The sequence below is a fragment of the Tenrec ecaudatus genome, chromosome 5 (assembly GCF_050624435.1).
Source record: "Tenrec ecaudatus isolate mTenEca1 chromosome 5, mTenEca1.hap1, whole genome shotgun sequence".
Classification (NCBI taxonomy): Eukaryota; Metazoa; Chordata; class Mammalia; order Afrosoricida; family Tenrecidae; genus Tenrec; species Tenrec ecaudatus.
Genome location: NC_134534.1, coordinates 139,259,473 through 139,280,981, shown reverse-complemented (window position 1 = coordinate 139,280,981; position 21,509 = coordinate 139,259,473). Strand labels below are relative to the sequence as shown.

Genomic DNA, 21,509 nt, shown 5'->3' with positions numbered 1-21,509 from the left:
CCCTGTCTTTACACCGATAACTCACTGCCTGTGAGAGCCTGTTGAGCTATTGATGTGAATAGACCTGCAGTCTTCTGCGCAATGCCACACGCTTTAGGAAACTAATCACGGTGTCAAGCCAGGGGACTCTGTACCATAGGAGGATATGCATGCTGAATCATCAGACCAGATGGGAATCTGAACATTCTCCAACTCTGCTTCTGTCTCTTCCCCAAGGACGAAAATGTTGACTCATTAATAGCACACCAGATCGTCAGTACAGCAAGGTTTAACTCACTGATGTCCTGCGTGAGTCCTTTGATGTTTCTAAAAATAATGTTCCACACTTTCTCCCACTTCGGTGCCAAAAGAGTTCACCTTGGTGCACCTAGATTTCTGAGTTTGTTACAGAGAGCATGCCCTGGTTCGAACTCACTAGAGACTCGGCAAAGCTTGACAATCCACTCTCAGAAAGAAAACCCATGGGATAGTTATACTTTGTCCTATAAGGTTGCTATGAATCAGAACCAGTTCAATGCCCACAATAATCCTAGTACATATATAAATAAATGTGGGCTCTCTACTTACCACAGTCACCGCTGTGTGGGGCTGAAACCGGTCACAATCCACTGCTTCCACGGTCAGGTTATATTGCTTTACAGACTCATAGTCAGGCTGTGTGGTGAGTTCAATCATCCCAGTGAAAGGGTGAATCCAAAACCGTTGTATAACCTGGACGTCCCCATTGGTTATCTGGTAAGTCACACAGTTTGGTGGATGATCTTCATCGATAGCTGTCACTCGGCCAACTTTATAGTAAGCTGCCAATAACATTTTATAACGCTCATTTGTGTTTGGCCACTCTTATAAAAGCTTAACATGTCACAAGAAGAACTGGATGATGTTCAGCTGGACTGCCGATCAGGGTCACACTACATGAACTCTGACAGAATGGGGCAAAATGATAACAGAGTTCAAATTTTTGGGGAGAAATGAATCCAGACTTACTGGAGCCGTTGAGCCTAGAGATCGGCCTGAGATGATTGCTCTGAGAGACTCTCTAAACCTGGAACTGAAACTACTCTTTGGGAACAACTACTCTAAAGCAAAGAAGAGAAAGGGGCAGGGAAGCTGGAATGCTGGAAATAGAACAGCAAGATACAAGAAAAGAGAATGCTGACATACTATGTGTAAACATTCACTAAAACATAATAAAGAATTTTTAGAATGCAGTTTGAGGAATACACACACACATACACAAAACTTTGAAAAATATAAAGCACTTAGAAGAATACCTGGTATGTAGTAAGTGCTAGAAACTATCATTTGTATACAATAGCTTTTTATATATGTTCTGTCCCTGGCCCCGTTTTACATATAAGGAAACCACAGTCAACGAATATTCAGTAACTTGCTAAAGGTCAAAGAGCTAGTTTTGAAAGATTTGGAATTTAAATCTGTGTCTGCTGAATCTACAGCCCATATTTTAAAATTCATTTGACTATAATTCCAATCTAGTACCCTCCAAAATCCATCTATAAAACAGATGACTATGGTAGATTGATTGCACTAATAACCCAAATTTTTTACCCTTCTCTGTGTTCCTACTCTTTACCATGTAACCTAGTAGTGCCCTCTCCTCTAATTCTGAGCTTGCCCACCTGACTCGTTGGGTCAACGGATGGTAGCAAAGGATACAGAAGTCTGGAAACCACTGAGGTTTGGCTTGTATCTTATGCCTTTTCTTTTGCCCTGAAAGCACACTCAGCCTGCCCTAGCAGAGGCTGAGGAGACTTAAACCACCCTGATGTCTCCAGCCGAAGTCAAGTGAGAGCAGCCTAATGCCAGCTCAACTCCCACAATTCCGTGCAAACCCTGCCGAGATCAGAGCAATCGCCCAGCCAACTCGTGGATTAAATACAGGTCTATGGCTGTATTACTCTAATTTATTTCAAGGTGTTATGACCCAGCAGGTTTATGGTAATACATAACTGGTCCAGTGGGTGGACTCCTAAATAATGTTCTACTTGGAATGTACCAGACTCTAGGGTCTGGTACCATCTCTCCTCTGTGTAACAAAATCTTAACAAACAATGGCCAGACACACCAACGTGTGCATGCGTGGAAGACTCTTGATTACTAACAAATCAAGAATAAACAATTAAAACGAAGCCATTTCATGTTCTGTCTCCACCATCTTCAGCCTCACTAGGATCTCTATCTGCAGCCTCCCCTGAGCAAGGCTCATCAGTTATTAAGCAGGTAGTGGATATAATTCGCAACACCCAGGACAGAGAAACTACTTTAATGAGCAAGAACCTAATGTTCCATGACTGTGACTCCACAGTCCCACCAATAGCCTATGGGAGAGCATCATTATCAAGGAGGAAGATGTCTCTGCTGCTGGAACGCCACATAAATCGATTAAGGGTGAAGTTGCCATCTCTACCTGCTTGGACTGAGCTAGGGTCATCTTCAGATTTAACACCTGGTTAAGTATAATGGGAAGCTGATATTATTCTGAAGGTGTAAAATTAGCCTTCCAATAAAACGAAAAGCCATCTTGAGCATCTTCAGCTGAAGTCTAAAATAGAATAATTATAAAACTTTGTAAGTTTGCCAAACCTCCTCATCAAAAACGATCAGAAACGAAACACATTTTCCCCTATGACCTGCAATGCAGTGTGATATAATTTTCAAGTGTTTTTCTTTTAAATCATTCCTCATAAAGGGCTTTTATTGTGTGTGCCCTATGCATACCCCTCACCAGAGGCTTGATGTCAATGGAAGATTGAGTTACTCATCACACACCAACAGAAAAAAAGATTTTAAATAGATTATGTTATAATTTTGTTCAGCCATCAAATCCACTGTGCGCATGTGCATAGCATGGAACGAGCCTTCCAGGGCAGCGGGTTTGTGAAATGCCTGAACGCTTGCTCTTCGGACTGGTTTGCTCCAGAGTGACTCTAACTTTGTGTTCTTCCTTTAAAGTAAATTGCCGCTCCGTGGTGAGAAAAGAATTTGTCTGCTCTAATGGAAATTTCTTTAAAAAAAAAAACAAAGCAAACAGCAACAAAAATCTTTTCCTAATTTCCTTGAGCTCCCCTACTCTGTGGGAAAGACCTTATTGTCATGCGCTGTCAAGTCCGCGCTGTCTCAGAGCCACCTCTGCTACCAGAGCCCTGCAACTGTTGCTACGTTTGAGCCCGTGGCTGCAGGCACTGTGTCAATTCACCTTGTTGAAGGCAGGGATGATAAAAAGTAGGGGGAAACTTTTGGCACATTGTTCAAACCAAAACAAGCTTATTGCTGTAAAATGTGTATAATAATGTGATAGGACAGAGTAGAATTGCCCCTATGGGTTTCTGAGAGTCAACATTTTTATGAGAGTAGAAAGCCTCATCTCTACGGAGCAGCTGGGGGTTTCAAACTGCTGGCCTTGTGGTCAGCAACCAAATACATAACCCACTATGCCACCAGGGCTCCTTGATGCCACATGGTGGACACTCAATAAAAGTTCTGTTACTAATATCAGACTATATAGTGCCATAGGCATGATTATTGGAGTTAGCATATGTACCATTATCATCTAATCTGCATATCAACTTTATGAAGTAGTTACTGTAACCTCCATTTCACACAGTAAACTCCAAGGCACATAGTGGTAACGTGGCTGCCAAGGTTATTTGGCTAGATTTTAAATCCAGTTCTATTTGACTTCCTGCTCCAACTTTCTGCTATCCTCTGAAGATCTAGAGGTCTTCTAAACTCTTGTGCATCGCAGTGACCCATTTATCTCTGTACCTGAATTCTCGGATCTCGTTTTCAGATTCTGAAGACTTCAGGTGGACTACCCCAGAAGTGTGAGCTGGGATCCTGAACAGGGAACTGAACGAGGCATTTGGAGATGTCCATTTCCTCTTCATCTCGGTCACTCACTAGCGAGGTGATTGTCGGGAAACCCACTTCTCTGTGCTGCCCCAATTTTCTCACAGCAAAATAAAGAGGTTGACATGTTCAGCGTGTCTGAATTGATAGTACAGTGGCTGGCAACCTTAAATCAGTTTCTTACCCATTAAGAAGGAAATTAATCATGTTGTAAGGAAAACAACAAACTAGACGAGTGCTTAATACATTTAGGGATGTGTGTGTGTCTCATATCAGGAGATATATATATATATCCCATATCAGGATAGCTTATCTTTCTAGAAAGATACACTGATGTGAAATATCTGGATTCTGTACAATAAAAGGTCTTATTTTAAAATGCCAGCATCTGTTTAAAAACCTAGACAGATTGCTATTAACTTTTGGACATGGTGGAGTTGCTTTGATAATCTGATGGAGGGTATGGGTCCCCCAAGGACCCTTAAAGTTGATGTTTAAGCCTTATGATCCAAATTTAAGTTTTGTATTAAAAAAATAAAAGAGTTGCCATCAAGATGATTCTGACTCCTGGCGACCTCGTGTTTGTCTGAGTAGAGACCTGTGTGCGCCACAGTGCTTTCAACAGTGGTGAGCTAGAACACCAGCTTTGATTTTAGGCTACCTCTGCGTGTATTCAAACCATCAACCTTTAGGTTAATAGATGAGCACCTGGCCACTAGTGCCACCCAGCAAAATTGCATCACAATGCTCTTTAATTCTCTAGAGCTAGAAGATTTCACTACTGCTCACTTTTGATAAGGGGGGAAATATGAAGGAAAGAAAGAACTCACTGTTGGGAGGTTCAATCAATAAGAAATTATTCAAAATGCTTTCTTTGGTTCTTAGGAAACAATAACATAGGCCAATAGGAAAAGAGCAGGGCTCTTTTATCACAATTCCAATTTTGTTCCAAAACCAGGACTTAAATTGTTGTGTGTTTATTTTACAAAGAGGTGCAGAAGTTGGCTTAAGGTGCATGGAGGTAGAGAATTGGGGGGTGGGGGCTGGAATAGTTCCATTTGTAGTCACCTCTTACAAGAATCGTAGCTCTGTCGCTGACCCCAACTTCCAAAAGGACCCTTCGGGGCAGCCATTCGAAGGCATTACCACTGAAGGCATCACCAACAAACACCTGTCCTAGGAAGGTCGCTGGCCCCCCAGGCCTCCCTTGCCACATGATGCTCCCTCCCAGGCTTGGTTTTGCAAATGTACACTCCTTTTCCCCATTGTCCACTCTTTTCCTATTTCGTAGGTGTTTCCTGGGTACACATACCTCAAGACAGTCGAAGCAAAGGATTTCTTACCTCCTGAGGTTTCTGGAACAGAGAATGTGTAGTGTGCAGGTTTAAATACAGGGCTGAAATCATTGGTAGAAGTAATCTCCACAATGACCGTCACAGTTGCTGTAAGATTGAACAGAGAATAACCACGCTGAGGTCCCTGTAGTTGGTCCCTGCCCAAACTCACTCTTCACAGGGACAGGAAGCCTCAGCTTTCTCAGGTGGAGCCGCTAGGGCTTTCCAGCTGGTGGTCCTTCTGTTAGCAGCCCAGTGCAGACATGCTCAGAAGACTGGGAAACGACAGCTGGATCCTCTGTGCCCCCATGGTGCCTTTTCCCAAACTGTGTGCTCGCTGCTCTAAAGGAACTCAAAAGAATCGTAGTGCTACCCAGAATCATGTCGTCACAGGTAGACAGCACTTTCTAGAGTGTTTTGTGTATGTTAGATAATACTGGTATGTGAGGGAGCTTCAAAAAGTTCAAGGACATTTTTCATTCTCTCTCAATTTTTCCACAAGCTTTTTGAAGCCCCCTCATATATACCACACATATATAAATATGCAATTATATATTGTATGTAAAGAACTCATTATGTTCTTCATGAGTACAATCTCTTCCATTCAAGAATTTGCTGGGTGTCTGTCACTCTCAACCCAGCATATAGCATTCTACATTCGGCTTTTAATATCTAACTTGGGAGGTGGAATGGAAATTTACCAAAAAAGAAAACAAACTCCAAAGTTAAATCCACTGCCATCAAGTTGATTCCAACTCACAGTGATTCCATAGGGAACTATCGAACTGCTCGCTGGCATTTCCGAGGCTGTAAATCCTTATGTGAGCAGACTTTCTGCTGAGGAGCAGCTGGTGGATTGGAACAGTGAACCCTGCAGTTAGCAGTCCAATGCGTAGCCCACTATGTACCAAGACTCCACATTGGAATGGAAAGAAACACGGCAAACTAATGTCAAAGCTTGGCTTTACCCTGTACCCTGTGGTGCAGTAGGAGAGCAAAACTGACCCAGGGTGTCTGGGGGTAACCCAGAAACCCATGCCAGGAGCCGCAGAACACTGGGACATTGAATCTTGACCTTTGGTGTGCACACCATGCTCCAAAGTCTACAGTGGTGAGATCCCAAAGGGGAACTCCCCTGGGTGAACTGTACTCCACCCCAGACACACTTATAAACTGAGGACTTAAGCCAGAAAACACATGCTGTCTGACGTAGAAGAAAACATCTGTACCAAGAGTGGTGTACTGTTGGTTGGCAAACAAACAAGGGCTTGGTACAACCACACCTGGTATGCTGTATTAAGACACACATTATCCCAACAACCCTGTGACCGCATTCAGCTAGTCTACTTATGCACATTCACATCAGAATGTATCTCAGAACTGGGTCACCACTGGGGCTCTCCCTCTTGAAGCTATGTTATTTGTTCTATTGGTTTTTGGAAAATGAAACCCAAGGATGTTGAGCCTGAAGGGAAAGAAAATGTAACAAAGGTTTGAAGGAGGGGGCTTACAGCGGGGTGAGGGAGACAAGAGGGCGATGGTGTCAACAAGTCCAGGAAGGAGAAGTATGCTTTGGATAACCTGTGAGTATGAAAGAAATTGTGAAGTTGGGTTTGACATGATTGAGCTATGAAACGATATGATATATGAATTGTCTCCCACCAAAGTAATTTAAATTAATAAATAACTACACCCATACATAAAGGATAGGTCCAGGAATGGATTTGGGGATCACACTGTATCCTAGCCCCAACTTAAGAACAATCCATTTCTCTATCCTGGTCCTGCTCGAGACTCACCGTCATGAGATGATCACTGAAGAAGATGATCACTGAAGATAGCGAAGCATGGTGAAGAAAGCAGAAGGTGACCAGCTATCAACCAGGACCGTGTCTGGGGTCTTAAAGGTTTGTATTCAAACAAGCAGCCATCTAAGGGAGGAATCAACCAAGTCCACCCAGAAGAAGTTCACCTAACTAAGTCCATACCAACTTGTGTGATCCAAAGATGACAATTACAGAACTTGAATATGGTGGAGAGAAGCAGCAGAGCAATGATTAGGAACACCCAATTTGTGGAGGGCTACGGGGGGTAGGGAGAGCCCCATACCCATCCGCAGAGTATCTGATCCGGCTGAGCCGCTGGCAGATCCCCTCTAGCCATAGGCGAGTCTCCTTCGGCCTTGCCACCAGGCAGAGGCCCTTGTCAACCTGCTTATGCTGGCGCCAACTCAGCCCTTGGCCAGTTGGCCACCCTACAGACGCGAAGTGGATTTGTTCAGGGTGCAAGTATTTCTTACTGGTTCCATGACAGAAATTTCCTCCCTGGTTTTTAAAATATTGTTGGGGGTTTTTTTCTTCTTACATATTACTAGTATTTTTGTCTGTATACTATTATGGTTGTGCCCTTACTAACTTAACGTGATTCGGTTTTGTATTGTTTGCTGTTGGGTCTCCCAGCTGTGAAGCACAGGAGGAGTGGATGTATAATGAGAATAACGGATGCAGGGGATCGAGGGAACACAGCGGGGCAGTGGGGGCGGTACTGGGGGGGAAAGGGCATTTCGGGAGTAACTAATGAAGACGGGCGGTGGGAGGCGCACTAGACTGGATTATGATTGATTGCATAACTCATCTTAAAGGTGATTTAACTATTGGTGGGAGTCCTCTAAAGATTGATGTGGGGCTGATTGTACAATTCTCTGTGATACGATTGAGTGATTGGACTATTGAATAATATATGTAAGTTACTTGTCAATACAGCTGTTGGTGGGAGGTAATAGATGCTGTGGCCTTAAGCTACCTGACTTCTCTGGGAGCCAGTATTCTCCTCTCTGAAAGAGAAATATCATCAAGTCCAATCTCCTACATGGCAGTGTGGATTGAATGCATAAAATGAGCTCCTGTCCAAGAAAGCTTTCTTTCAAACTACAAAAGTTAAAATCAAAAAAGCAGTTATTACACTATGCTCCTCTCAACCAGAGGTTTGTTGGAACAAAGAATTCCATATTTTAAAAACAGCACGCTCAAATGAGCACAACAGAAAGAGAGCTATCAAAGAGAAATATGATGTCCACACATACAAGCAAATAACTTGCTAACAAGTACATTTATATATATATGTAAGATAATTGTTTACTCTGCAAAGCACAGACTTGCTCTCCTGTAGACAGTGTCTGCACCATTGGTTGTTAGGGACCATCAACTTGATTTTTAGCTCATAACAAGTCCATGTGACCAAGGGAAACTGCCCAGTTTTCTCGGCAGTCATCTTTACAGAAGTAAACAGCCAGGTCATTTTCCCTTAGAGCCACTGGGTAGGGAGGGCTCTGCGATTCTCAGGCACCTTTTGAGTGCTTAAGTACTGCACCACCAGAGCTCCTTCTTTCTACCAGACACACATGTTATAGTCTCCATTTTACTAATGAAAACACTGGGGGTCGCAGAATCCAATTCTTTGACAAGGGCCACGAAGCGAGGAGGTTGACGATGAAGCTACATTGGTCAACATCCCTGAGACATCCTTATCGAGAAGTCAATGTGTCTTCAAAATACTCAGCTTAAGAAAAAGACTGGTGTTTTAAAAAGGTCTATTTATGGTAAGACATCTTAGGGGTTCTAACATGTCATATGTACTCTGAACTCACAGGAATGCAGTGGGCCCTTAACATGTGTCCACCACAGGATTCCTCTTCGCGGACGATCCTGCAGTGTGTGTTCTGAAGGTTGCTTGCACAGGGCCTCCCTGGAAAACGGAGCTGTGTGGGTGCAACCAGAAGCCATAAGCTGGGGCCCGCAGTCTCTACCGCCTGGGGTCTGGAGCACTCTTCATCTTGGGGGGGTGGTGGCCATATGCAAAGTTCTGAAGTCTACAACCTTCATTAGAATCTCCAAAGCATCCACCCCCCCCCACACACACACACACCTGCCCCCAGAAAGGTGAAGAAGCTCCGTTGTATAGAGACAGGGGATTCTAGAGAAAGCCTTCATCTCCCTTCAATAAATTCCACTGACGTGGTGCCAGAGCAGGTGCTGTTTACGGTTGTGCCACACCATGATTTTCATTGCATTCATACAGACTCAAAATTGTGCTAATTACCTGGCCTGTAAAATAGACTGAATCATATTACGAGTCTCCTCTATGAGTACTTTCTATGAATGTGTTGGGCTGTTAGGACCAGAGAGCCCATGGATTTATTACTGTGGGAATTTGATTTCTGCGTATTTTTATGAAAAAGCTACAATCTGAAGGGTAGATCTTTCGGGATGAGTTAGGCCATCTATAGGAGCCCAGGTGGCATCATGGTAATGAGTTAGGCTATTAACTGCAAGATCACTTCAAAACCACCAGTGACTCCATCAGAGGTTTCTACTCTCATAAAGAGTTACAAATTTGGAAATTCACAGGGACCATTCTACCCTGTCCTATAAAGTCACTATGAGTCCACATAGAGTCAGTGAGAATGAGACTGGCTTTGTTTTTAGCCCATCAAGATAAGAGCTGTTAAAAAAAAAAAGGCACTCTTTATGAAAGATCTTCTGGGCTATGTATGAGGAATTTCCCACGAACATTTTGAAGCCTACTTATAATAGGCCTTTGCATAAAACATTCAGCGAGCACTTTTCCGTGCATACTATCATGCTTGGCAACCATCCCTTGCACATCACCTGTCCACAATAGTCGGGTCACTTTGTCTACCATTTGTAGACTTCACCCCAGGAAGTCAAAGAGAATTAAAAGAGTTCAAGATCTATGGCTTAAATCTTGGCATTAAGCTCCCATCCATTGCAAATATGATGAATATCATCATTCCAAGCTACCGCAGTAGCCCTGTAGATTAAGCGTTGGATTGCTAACAGAAAAGCTAGCAGATCAAACCCACTAGCTTCTCCACAGAAGAAAGGTGAGGCTGCCTGATCCTATAAAGATGCATCGTCTCAGAAGCTGGAGGGAGCAGTTCGACTCTGTCCTCTAGAGCCACTCTGAGTCAGACTCGACTGAGCTGCCGTAGGTTTTGCTCTGACCATCAACCTTCAGACCATCTAGATCTCCGGCACTCTTTATATGCTGCTCAGATGCAATCTCAAAATCCTTCTTTCCCCAATAATCCAGGAAACCACCACCAATAAATCAGAGATGAACAGTAAGCCTACCCCTTCTCTAGGCTCTCCTTCACTGAGCAGTGAAAACCTACAACTGAACATGATTCTCCATCCACAAGCTCGTGTTTTCTTGGCTGTCTTCAAACCCAGTGACCTATCGGGTCATTTATTGGCATGCTTCCCATATATAAAAGAGACCCAGCCAAAACTCATGGCCATTGAGAAGATTCTGATTCACAGTGACCCCACAGGACAGGGTACAACTGATGCTTTGAGGTTCTGATGCTTTAAATCTTTACAAGATCAGGAAGCCTCATCTTTCTCCTGGCAACCAGCTGGCGGTTCCAACCACTGACCTTCTGGTCAGTAGCCTAACTTATAGCACAGCATGCCACAACAGATGCTTCTAGAAACCTCTGTGAGCCTCTGTTTTCACAAACACTTCTATAGCTGGTAACTGTACAGCTCATATATGGTCCTAGGTGGCTAAATGTGTAAGTGACATTTAGAGTGTATGTTCATATGTATAACACTAAGCAGAGGGGAGCAGGCAGGCTAAGCTCACTCACTAGCTAAGTGCTCTGTTCCAGCTTCACACCACACAATTTAAATGAGTGTCAGGGTTTTATTTTTGTTTTTATATTATATTATTGCGGACTCTTACAGCTCTCATAACAATTCATACATCAGTTGTATCAAGCATATTTGTACCTATGTTGCCATTGTTATTTTCTAAACATTGACTTTCTCTTGAGCCCTTGGTATCAGCTCCTCTTTTTTCCCTCCCCCCCTCCCACCCTCGTGACCTCTTGATATATTATGAATTATTATTTTCATATCTTACACCAACTGCTGTCGCCCTTCCCCCCCTGGTTTCTGTTGTTCATCCTCCTGGTAGGGGGGCAGCTGTTATGTGTCGATCATTGTGATCTGTTCCCCCTTACTTCCCTCCTCTCTACTTCTCCCTACTCTCCTGGTACCATTACACCCATTCCTGTTCCTGTATTCCATGAGCTTTTAATTTTGACTACACAAAAATAGCTTATTATAAACATTTGGAAAATTATTTTAAGGTAATTATAAGTAAAAAGTACTTAGTGTCTGAAAGTATGCTGATCATACAAGTTTCTTATCTTTTTTTAATAATTAAATAATTTTATTAGGGGCTTGTACAACTCTTATCACAATCCACACATACATCCATTGTGTCAAACACTTTTGTACATTTGTTTCCCTCATCATTCTCAAAACATTTGCTTTCTACTTGAGCCCTTGGTATCAGCTCCTCATTTTTTCCCCTCCCTCTTATCTCTTATCTGTACCTGTGCACATGCTCAGGCCTAGCCTGCAGTGAAAGATAGGATAGGGGTCATGATAGTGGGGGGTGAGGAAGCTTTAAGGAACCAGAGGTATATATTGTGTGTTTCATTGGTGCTATGCTGCACCCTGGTTGACTCATCCCTTCCTTGTGACACTTCAGGGAGGGATGTCCCATTGTCTACAGATGGGTTTGGAGTCTGCTCTGAGCCCCCTCATTCTCAACAGAGTGTTTGTTTGTTTGTGGTCTTCTGATGTCGGGGGGGGGGGGGTGTTATAATAAGAAAGCCAAAACTGTTGACCCAAAAAATGCCACCTGCCTTCTGACTGTGCAGTCAGCCTTAACTTAGTCTCATGGTGCCAAGAGCCCATACTACACAGACTGACCCAAAATAGTGGGATCTTTTGAGGAGAGTAAATGGCAGAGAGGGAGAACCTCTTTCTGTACCTTCAGGAAGGGAGTGAGTGAGATATAGAATTAGGCAAGCATCTTATAGTTTCCTTAAATCATGGTTCTCTAATGTCTTGTAAACTAATCCAATAAAATAAAAACTAAAGTGATCCAATTACTTATTTGGGCTGCTTATTGAGCAATACCTTATTTGGTCTTCCTAAATAAGAGATCCTTGGCATTATAAAACAGAGACCTCAAATGTCAAGCATGCAGGTTGGGATCAACACATCTGCTGCTACTTCTAGCTCCAAGAGCCTCTAGTCAAAGCTATTTTCATGAATTGTGTTATGTTTGAGGACATGCTAACCAAAAAGTTCAGCTGTTCCAACCCACCATGATTCCATGGGAGAAAGGTGAGGCAGTCAGCTTCCATAGAGATTACAGCCTTGGGGCCATATAGGTCAGTTCTACTCTGCCCCAAGTTGCTAAGTAGGCATGAACTCACCAGTGAATTTTGGGGCTGATATCAAGGAGTTCAAGAAAAAAAAATATTTTGAAACTCATTTTCATAGAAATTGTACAACACTGCTTGGTATGACTGAACTATGGAATTGTATGCCGTCTGGATGAGCTACTAATAAAAAGGCTTGAGGAAAAAGACTAAGGAGATGGACCTGTCTTCCTCTCAGATCTGATGATAGCTTCCAGTGTCAATCTAATTCTCCTCTTCCTCCTTTGACAGCCAGTGAAATTCCCCCAGATACAGAGAATCTTTACATTAAAAAGGAAAAGGAAAGCTCAAGTGAACAGCCTAAAGAAAGGACACGCAGTGATGCTGGAAACATTGTATCAAGCTTACCTGTATGGGAAGGATGTAAGTCATCAAATACCGAAACCATCATTACATAGATATGCCCAGCTGAAACCATCTCTGGATTTTCATAATCCAAATCTCTGGCCACCTTATAAAACATTATTTCAGGAAAGAATACATACTTCTTTAAAAATGTACATACTTTAAGTAATAAAGCATTCTAGAACATCTAGAAGTGTCTGGATATTTTAATTCATAAGACGGCATCAAAATACACCAGAGATTGAGTGTGTGTGTCTGCGTATGTGTGTGCATGTGGCTTCTTATGACAAATCAGTTTTCACTTTAAAAATATTTATTCAGTACTAATCAGGCCCCAGGAACTGTTGGTCACTGGGGCTATGGCTGTAAACAAGATCTCATAGCATAGACTTGAACATAATGCTAATTGGTTAACATTTCAATAGATCCCAGTTATTAGTCACTAGAGTTGAGCAATACCAACTACCCGGGTGTTTGGGTATTATGTAAATATCCAAAACTATTGCATATTTTAAATGCTTAATCATCCAACCTTTCATTAAAGTATATTAAACACTTTCTAATCACCAAGTCTGACAATAGTGAACCAATAGTACAATAGTGAACCACACAGAATTATTTGTAAAGGTGACAAACAAATGAGAAAGGCCAACATTTATATAGACAGCCACAAGAGAATCTAATGCTTTCACAGGTAACATAGAATTTGTTTTCTACTTTGACAGGGAAACTAGAATTCCTCTTAGGAATTCATTGCAGGGAGAGCTAAGCCACTAGTGATCGTAATGGAAAGTTTATACGAGCCAGCAATGAAAATGAAGAAACTAATTTCAGGTGGGTGATGAGCAGAGAGAGTAATTCATATCTGAAGGCCCAAGAGTTAGTTAGCAACAGGTTTACAAAATCGCCATCATTTTCCAAATTCTGCTTAAAAATTTTTTTTGGTTTAGTATGCATTGTTATAAGAGGTGTACAAGCCCCCAATAAAATGTTTTATTGAAAGAAAGAAAGAAAGAGGATGCTCAGGAAACCTCAGCTCAGTACTCAAGCTTCCAAATTCCACAGCACATATGAAAATTCAACTTGCTGTCTGGAATTTATCAAAAAGTATTGAGATTAGGAACAAAGAGAAGATTCAAAAATAGACAACAGGACATCCCCTCACAGAAGAGTCACAAGGCAGGGATGAAGCAGCCAAGGTGCAATATAGCACCGACAATGCAGACAACATTCTTCTAGTGCTTCAGTGCCCCCATGCACACACACTGTCATGACCCCAATTCTATCTTGCAAATCCGGCTAGACCAAAGCATGTACACTGGTACAGATAAGAGCTCTGGACACACGGAATCCAGGACAGATAAACCCCTCAGGAACAATAATGGGAGTAGCAATATCATGAAGGTAGGGGGAAGGTAGGAGGAGAAAGGGGGAACTGATCACAAGGATCAACGTATAACTGCCTTCCTCCCCCAAGGGAGATGAACAACAGAAATGTGGGTGAAGGGAGACAATGGATGGTGTAAGACAGGAAAATAATGATTTATCAAGGGTTCATGGGGGTGGGGGTGTGAAAAATGAGGAGCTGATGCCAATGTCTCAAGTAGAGAGCAAGTGTTTTGAAAAGAATGATGGTAACATTGGGTGTCTGGATTGTTAGTAGAGCTGTAATAACCCCAATAAAATGATTTTTTTAAATAGCTTCCTCAGCCATATAATCTCACTATAATGAAGTCTTTACTGATGTTTGGAGTAAAGAATAAGGATGCCAATTGTTTGGAGAGAGGGAAGATGGCATCCAGGTAGATTTACCCGCCAGCCCGGAGCTCCGGCTGCCAGAGCAGAAAATTAAGGGGTAAGGAGAATAAGACTAGGAGGCTGAGTACTAAAATTAGAATCAGGGTACTAGGGTCTGGTCCTGACCAGTTTGTTTGTTTGTTTGTTTTTCACTCACAAAGCGAACTGAGAATGCACTGAGATGCTCTTGGTTCATTGTGCTGGGCTTGCAGGCTCCTCCTCCGGACTCAGCCCCTCCAGGTATCCTAGTCCCACAGAGAGTGGTGATTGCCCAGGCTGCTCTCTAAACCTGGTTGTGATCCCAGACTCGAGAGGAGCCTCTAAAAGCTGATCACAGGACCCAACACCAGCGTCCCTGGTGCTGTTGGCTGCCTTGCACTCACAGTCTGGGGGTTGGCGCGGTAGCCATAGATTTGCAGCAATTGAAAAGACATGTGGATAATCACCTGTGTCAGATCAAAGTTTGGCAGAGCACAAATGGGTAGCTGATAGAGGGGTGGGGTAGGGGCCAATTCAGTTCCAGTTGACCAAGAGAAGAAAACCTCTCTGGTAAGCTAGATCTCCTCCCCTGGGGGTCAGAGTGACAGCCCCGAAATCAGGGCACCCCATAGCCCAATATGAAATGGAGAAAAAAATATTTTCTTGGTAAAAGTTTCAAATCCCAGGCACATTGTTTAACTCCAAGATAACCTGCAGAACACCTCCTTTAGTTTGCATCAACATAGCAAGGTGGCCCGAGCTAAGGAATGCCAGAAGTTAGATACAGAGCATAGCTCAGAGGCTTTCTACATAACAAAGAGCCTCTGAGGCAAACATCAGTCTCAGAACAGCTCCACAAAGCCTAAAGGACAGCCTATATACCCAGGGGGCTGATTTAATCCAATTCCAGTTGGCCAGGACAGAAAAAAAAAAAAAAAACTTCTCTGAGCTACTGGGACATCAACAGTCTCAACACAAACTAGAGCAACTCAGCAAACTCAGTGTGGGGAGCCACTGTCCACCCTCAGTGGTCCTACACACAGCTGGGGAAATCCTGCCTGTCCCTTACAGTCCTTCTGGTGGCTGGGGGATCCCTTGCCTTCCTCCCGCCGGCTGCAGTGCTGCGAACTACACAAGGCAGCCACGCCAGTCATCTCCAGAGCTCCACACCACTGCAGTCACCAATGCCTGGTCTCCGCTGAGATCTGGCCTACCAGGATGATTCCGCCCAGCATCTGTGGGACCCTACACCAAAGTGGGCACACCACCCCAACACCTTGAGGCAGGGTTTGAACCCCTCCACTCCCAAGGTCAGGCGATCAGGGCTCAGCTCACTCCTTCCTTTTGTTCTTTTTCTTCTCTTTCGTCTCTCTCCCTTCTCTCTTTCCCACCACAGCCAGTCTCAGAGGGCTCAGTTGTATTTTGTTTTGTTTTTCTTCTTTCTCTTTCTTTCTTTCTAGTTATTTATTTCTCCTTCTCTCCTTCTCTTTCCTTCCACATGCCACTGTTGCCTTTGAGCTCCCTACCCTCTGCCTACGGCAATTCCACCCAGCGAGTGAGAAGAGTGCCAGCGTGCCCCCTGTGGCAGTGCCACACATGACATGAGGAAGTGCTGTACATGGAACAGCACTGGGTTCGGCTATCTCTTTATTTATTTATTTTTTCTTATTTTGTTGTCTTTTTCTTTCCCTTTTTCTTTTTTCTGCTTCTTCAGTCTCTTTTCTCTTTCCCACCACAGGCTCAGTAGGCTCAATTTTTCTTTTTTGCTGTTTTCTTTCTCTCTTTTTTTGTGTATGCTTTATCTTAGGTGTGTTAGTTTGTTTTAGTTTTATTCTTGTCTTTGTTTTCTCCTTTCTTTACTTTTCTCCTCTTCCCCCTCTCTTTCCTTTCACACACCACTACCAGCCTTCAGGCCATTCCCCTCCACCTAGGGAAACTCCGACTCCCAGTTGGGGCAGCTCCCACCTTTACTCATTGGCTTTACAAGTATCTGGGGAAATCACCCATGTACACCAAATGGCTGGGGGATCTCCCCTTCAAATGGCTGGGGTAACTCCCACCTATACCCCAAGGCTCTACAAGTGACAGGGGGAACTCCTACCTGCCGTTTGTGGTGCTTTACACCACTACAGGAACATCCGCCCAACCTCCACAGCAATCTCTCTGACTAAGGTAAATCTGCCTGCCATCCATGGTCCTCTCCACCAAAGAAAGTATGCCACCCAGCCTCCACGCATTCCTGTTGCAGCAGGAACCCTCAACACGCCATCCAAGGAGCTCCAAGCCCCATGGGCCACACCACCACAGCTTCCTGGAAGATCAGCTAGTGAAGTGCCATCTTCATGGGCCCACAACCACCCAACCAGTGTACTGTGAGAGGAGTATCCAACTCACATTCCAAACAACAGAATACTGGTTGGCTAGGGTAAGGGTGAAACCGCAGGAACATAAAGTGGTAGCCTGACCCCCAGTGCAGCTAGCTGCAGGTAGTTTGAAGAAGCACTCATAGGAGACTCCCAAAGAGAGAGCCAAGTGTTCTTCGACTCTCTGGAAGATTGCACCAGGCTCCTCTAAAACAACATGTAAACAGCAACCAGCCTCAACTGCCTTAGCGAAAAAAACAGGAGAAACTGAAGACAATGCCAGGAAATGCCATTAACCTAACAGCATGCATAGAAAAAGAAGACATTGACCTGCCACAGAAAAATCTTCAGAATGATGCTTGGAGTCATACAGGATATGAAGGAAGCAATACAGAAAAAGGGTAAAATGATAGAGACGATAAAGGCCACACACCAAAGGGAAATACAAGGCCTACGGGATGAAATAACAAAAAAATTCAGTAGCAAATTAACAGAATTTACCAACAGTCTTGAGGAGATAGAGAATCGCACCTGTGACCTAGAGGATAACCAGAAAGACTTCAACAAACAGAAACTAGTCAAAAAACACGAGCAGAGCAGCTGAAGAAAACCTGAGCGCCATGTCTGATGCTATGAATAAGAACAATATTAGAATAATTAGACTACTGGAACAAGACACAACAAAGAAGTCAACGGCAAAAATCACGATGAAATTCTTAAAGAAAAACTTCCCCAGCTTAATAAATGAAAATCAGGCTATCATTCAGGAGGCCAAAAGAACACCAACCAGACTGAATTGCAAAAGAAGTCACCCTAGGAACATAATAGTTAAATTATCCAACTATGAGGAAAAGAGAAAATCATAAAAGAAGCAAAGGAAAAACAAATAGTTACTTATCAAGGTACCCAAATAAGAATATGTTCAGACCTATCAGTGGACATGATGAAGAAGAGGAGGGAGTGGAGGAGTAACATATTCCAAAATTTGAAGCAAAATAACACAAACCCAAGAATACTATATCCAGCCAAATTATCTAATAAGATAGATGGAGAAGTAAGAGTCTTCCCAGATAATGAAAAACTCAAAGAATACATTATAAGAAACCCAACCCTACAAAAGATTCTTCCCAACCCAATATGGGCAGAAGATCAACACTCACTGAGCGCAAATAGGAGACGAACACATACAATGACTCCACCGAGAGGGCAACAAAGAGGAAACATACCCCAAGGTAGCATTAGCTCAATGGTGGAAAGAAAGCAAGAATTACCCACATACACACAAACAACACAACCTGATAAGATAGGTACAAAACAAAAGGTACAAGATGACATCACAGAGTACACAGATGGATGTACTAACATTACAGTCATTAAAAGGCAGAGGCCAGTAAACATATAATACAATGTTCCCGATCATTAGCCATAAGAGAAATGCAAATTAAAACAACTATGAGAAATCACCTAACACCCTCAAAGATAGCCCAATTCAAAAAATCAGAAAGCAACAGGTGTTAGAGGGGCTGTGGTGAGATAGGAACTGTCATCCACTGTTGGTGGACTTGTAGGTATGTACAGCCATTATGGAAATTGACTTGGCGATATCTAAAACACATGGAAATCAAGCTACCACATGACCTATAGTCTAGGTGACCAGACATCCTGCTTTTGGCGGGACAGTCCCGATTTTTCACAATGTGTCCTGCATCCCACGGCATTTTTAAAGAGTCCTGATTTTGGAAAGAATGCATGACAAGCTAGGGTATACGGTTTTCGGCTGCCATGTGGCTATTTTGCCAGGATATGAGTTTTATCAATGGTTTCCCACTTTACCGATGTTAAAATCTGGTCACCTTACTTACAGCCTCCTAGACATATCCCCAGAAGAGGCAAGAAACAAACTATGGCCAGAAATCTGTGCTCTAATGTTCATCACAGCACAGTTTACAATTGCAAGGAGTTAGAAATAACCCAAATTTCCATCAAGGGACGAATGGATCAAAAAACTGTGGCACATACATACAATGGAGTACTACACATCCCTAAAAAGCAGTAATGAATGTGTGAAGCACATTGCCACATGGAAAGAACTGGAGGAAATGTTACTAAGCAAAGTAAGCCAAGCAAAAAAGCACAAGTACAACATGAGTCAACTGAGGTAAGCTTAAAAAATGGGGCATAGGGGAAAAGCTATTATATACATTTATCCTTGGCATGAGATCCAGGTACCATGACAGGGACCAAACCCAATCCAGGGATACAAACAGCAGCCAGTTAAATAGGAGGGGGAAAGAAAGAGGAAAAAAAAAGATATGGGTGGTGGGGAGGAGCAGGGCACTAACCCATCCCAGGGGAGGGTATTGTTTATATCTCCACAGGAGAGGGAGATAGAGATCAGGCTTCAACCCACTGCACCAAGACATGAATACAACATACCGCCCTGGAGCAGGGAACCAATAGAGAGGTCCTGCTCAGAGCAGACAATGCACAGAGAGGACCATAAGGCTGGCCACTCCACAAGACACAATGTCCTTCACTGAACAATAGCACTACAGGGGACAATACTGGAGACACAGTGTGGGAATTGTTCCCAATCTGACCCCATCACACTGGGGCACTCCACAGATTGTTCCCAATCTGACCCCATCACACTTGGGGTACACCAAGGGTATGCAACAGAGCAGCAAGGAGAGCAAAGCAATGAAGTCCCTGGGGAATACCAAAAGTAGACTTTGGAGATAGAGCATGGCACCCCAGCAGACTTGACTAGAAAACACGCCTAAAGGTCAACAAACAGACCTGGAACTGTTTATAGGTTTTCCTTTTTTTGTCATAGGCTTTCTTTTTGTTGTTGTTATTGTTTTTGTTGTTTTGTTGATTTTGTCTTCCTTTGTTATTTTGTTTGGCTTTGCCTGGTGTTTGTTCTTATTAATGTTTCTGCATGTCTATCTAGATATGATAGGCAGGATAAACAATTTGGAGACAAAAGTAATGGAACTGAGGGTTCCAGGGGGACATGGGAGAAGGGGGGGTGGGAGAAAGGAAGGTGGTGGGGAACCAACCCAGGGACAAGGGAATAACAAGTGAACTAAAATCAATGGAGAGAAGGGCGTAAAATGCCTCAAGGGGCTTAATCAAGGGCAATCTAACAGTGAGAAATTACTAAACCCAAATGAAGGCCGAGCATGATGGTAGGATAAGAGGAAAGTAAAAGGAAATAGAGGAAAGAACCAGAAGGTAAAAAAAACATTTATAGATGTCTAAATACAGGTATGTACATATGTAAATATATTTTTATATAACATGAGGGAAATAGATCTATGTACTCATATCTATTTGTTAAGAATTAGGGTAGTAGATGGTCACTGGGCCTCAACTCAAGTACTCCCTCAAAAGAAGAACACTTTGTTCTAATAATTCAGCATTGTGTGGATCCCGACATGATTGTTGAAGCCAAAATGGGTACACAAGAAAATGTGGTGAAGAAAGTTGATGGTGCCCAGATAGAGTGTCTGGAGTCTTAAAGACTTGAAGATAAACAAGAGGCCTTTTAGCTGAGAAGCAGTAAAGCTCACATGAAAGAAGCACACCAGCCTGTGTGATCATGAGGTGTCAATGGGATCAGGGATCAGGCATCTAAGACCTAGAACAAAATCATACCAATGTGAATGGAGGATGGGGGTGGGGGAGGAGTGGAGACCCAAAGCCCATCTGTAGACAATTGGACATCTCTTCACATAAGGGTCTCAAGAAAGAGATGAGCCAGTCAGCCCCCAGTATAGAACCAATGAAATATACAACTTTCCTCTAGTACTTTAATGCTACCTTCCCCCCCCCCACTATCATGACCTCAATTCTACCTTACAAATCAGATTAGACCAGAGCATGCACACTGCTACAGATAAGAGCCCTTAACACCAGGAATCCAGGATAAATAACCCCCCCAGGACCAACAATGAGAAGAGATACCAGGAGGATAAGGGTAAGGTGGAAGAGAAAGGGGCACTCGATCACAAGGATCAACATATAACCCCTCCCAGAGGGATGAACAACAGAAAAGTGGGTGACGGGTGACAGAGGATGATGTGAGATATGAAAATAATAATCTATAACTTATGAAGGGTTCATGAGGGAGGGAGAAAGAATGAGGAGCTGAGACCAAGGGCTCAAGTAGAAGAAAATGCCTTGAAAATGATGGTGGCAACATATGTACAAAGGTGCTTGACACAATGGATGAATGCATGGATTGTGATAAGAGATCTAAGAGCTGCCAATAAAAGTTTTTGATTAAAAAAAAAAGAAGAATCATGCCAGAAGATTATTGTTTTTAAACAAAGATCTACTGAAATGTGGAGTTAGAAGGATGATTTCTTCCAAGGCAAAATCCCATGTGGGGATGAAATAAATAAATAAATGTATTGTGTCTATCCTCTACTAGTAAACAGGCAGGATTTCTAAAAGAGGATGGAGAGAAGAGTTGCTGATCAACCTCTTCTG

At 43.0% G+C, this 21,509-nt stretch overlaps 1 protein-coding gene across 1 annotated transcript in view; it reads right to left on the bottom strand.

Moving 5' to 3' along the window:
* The window catches only part of LOC142449269 (cadherin-related family member 3-like), a 93,842-nt gene that overhangs the window by 15,848 nt on the left and 56,485 nt on the right, over positions 1–21,509 (bottom strand). Inside the window, exons 10-13 of the mRNA XM_075550884.1 lie at positions 15,054–15,116; positions 12,877–12,979; positions 5,214–5,312; positions 568–800 (exon numbers count right to left, since the gene is read on the bottom strand). Coding sequence (XP_075406999.1) covers positions 568–800; positions 5,214–5,312; positions 12,877–12,979; positions 15,054–15,116 — 498 coding nt within the window. The remainder of the gene's footprint in view (positions 1–567; positions 801–5,213; positions 5,313–12,876; positions 12,980–15,053; positions 15,117–21,509) is intronic.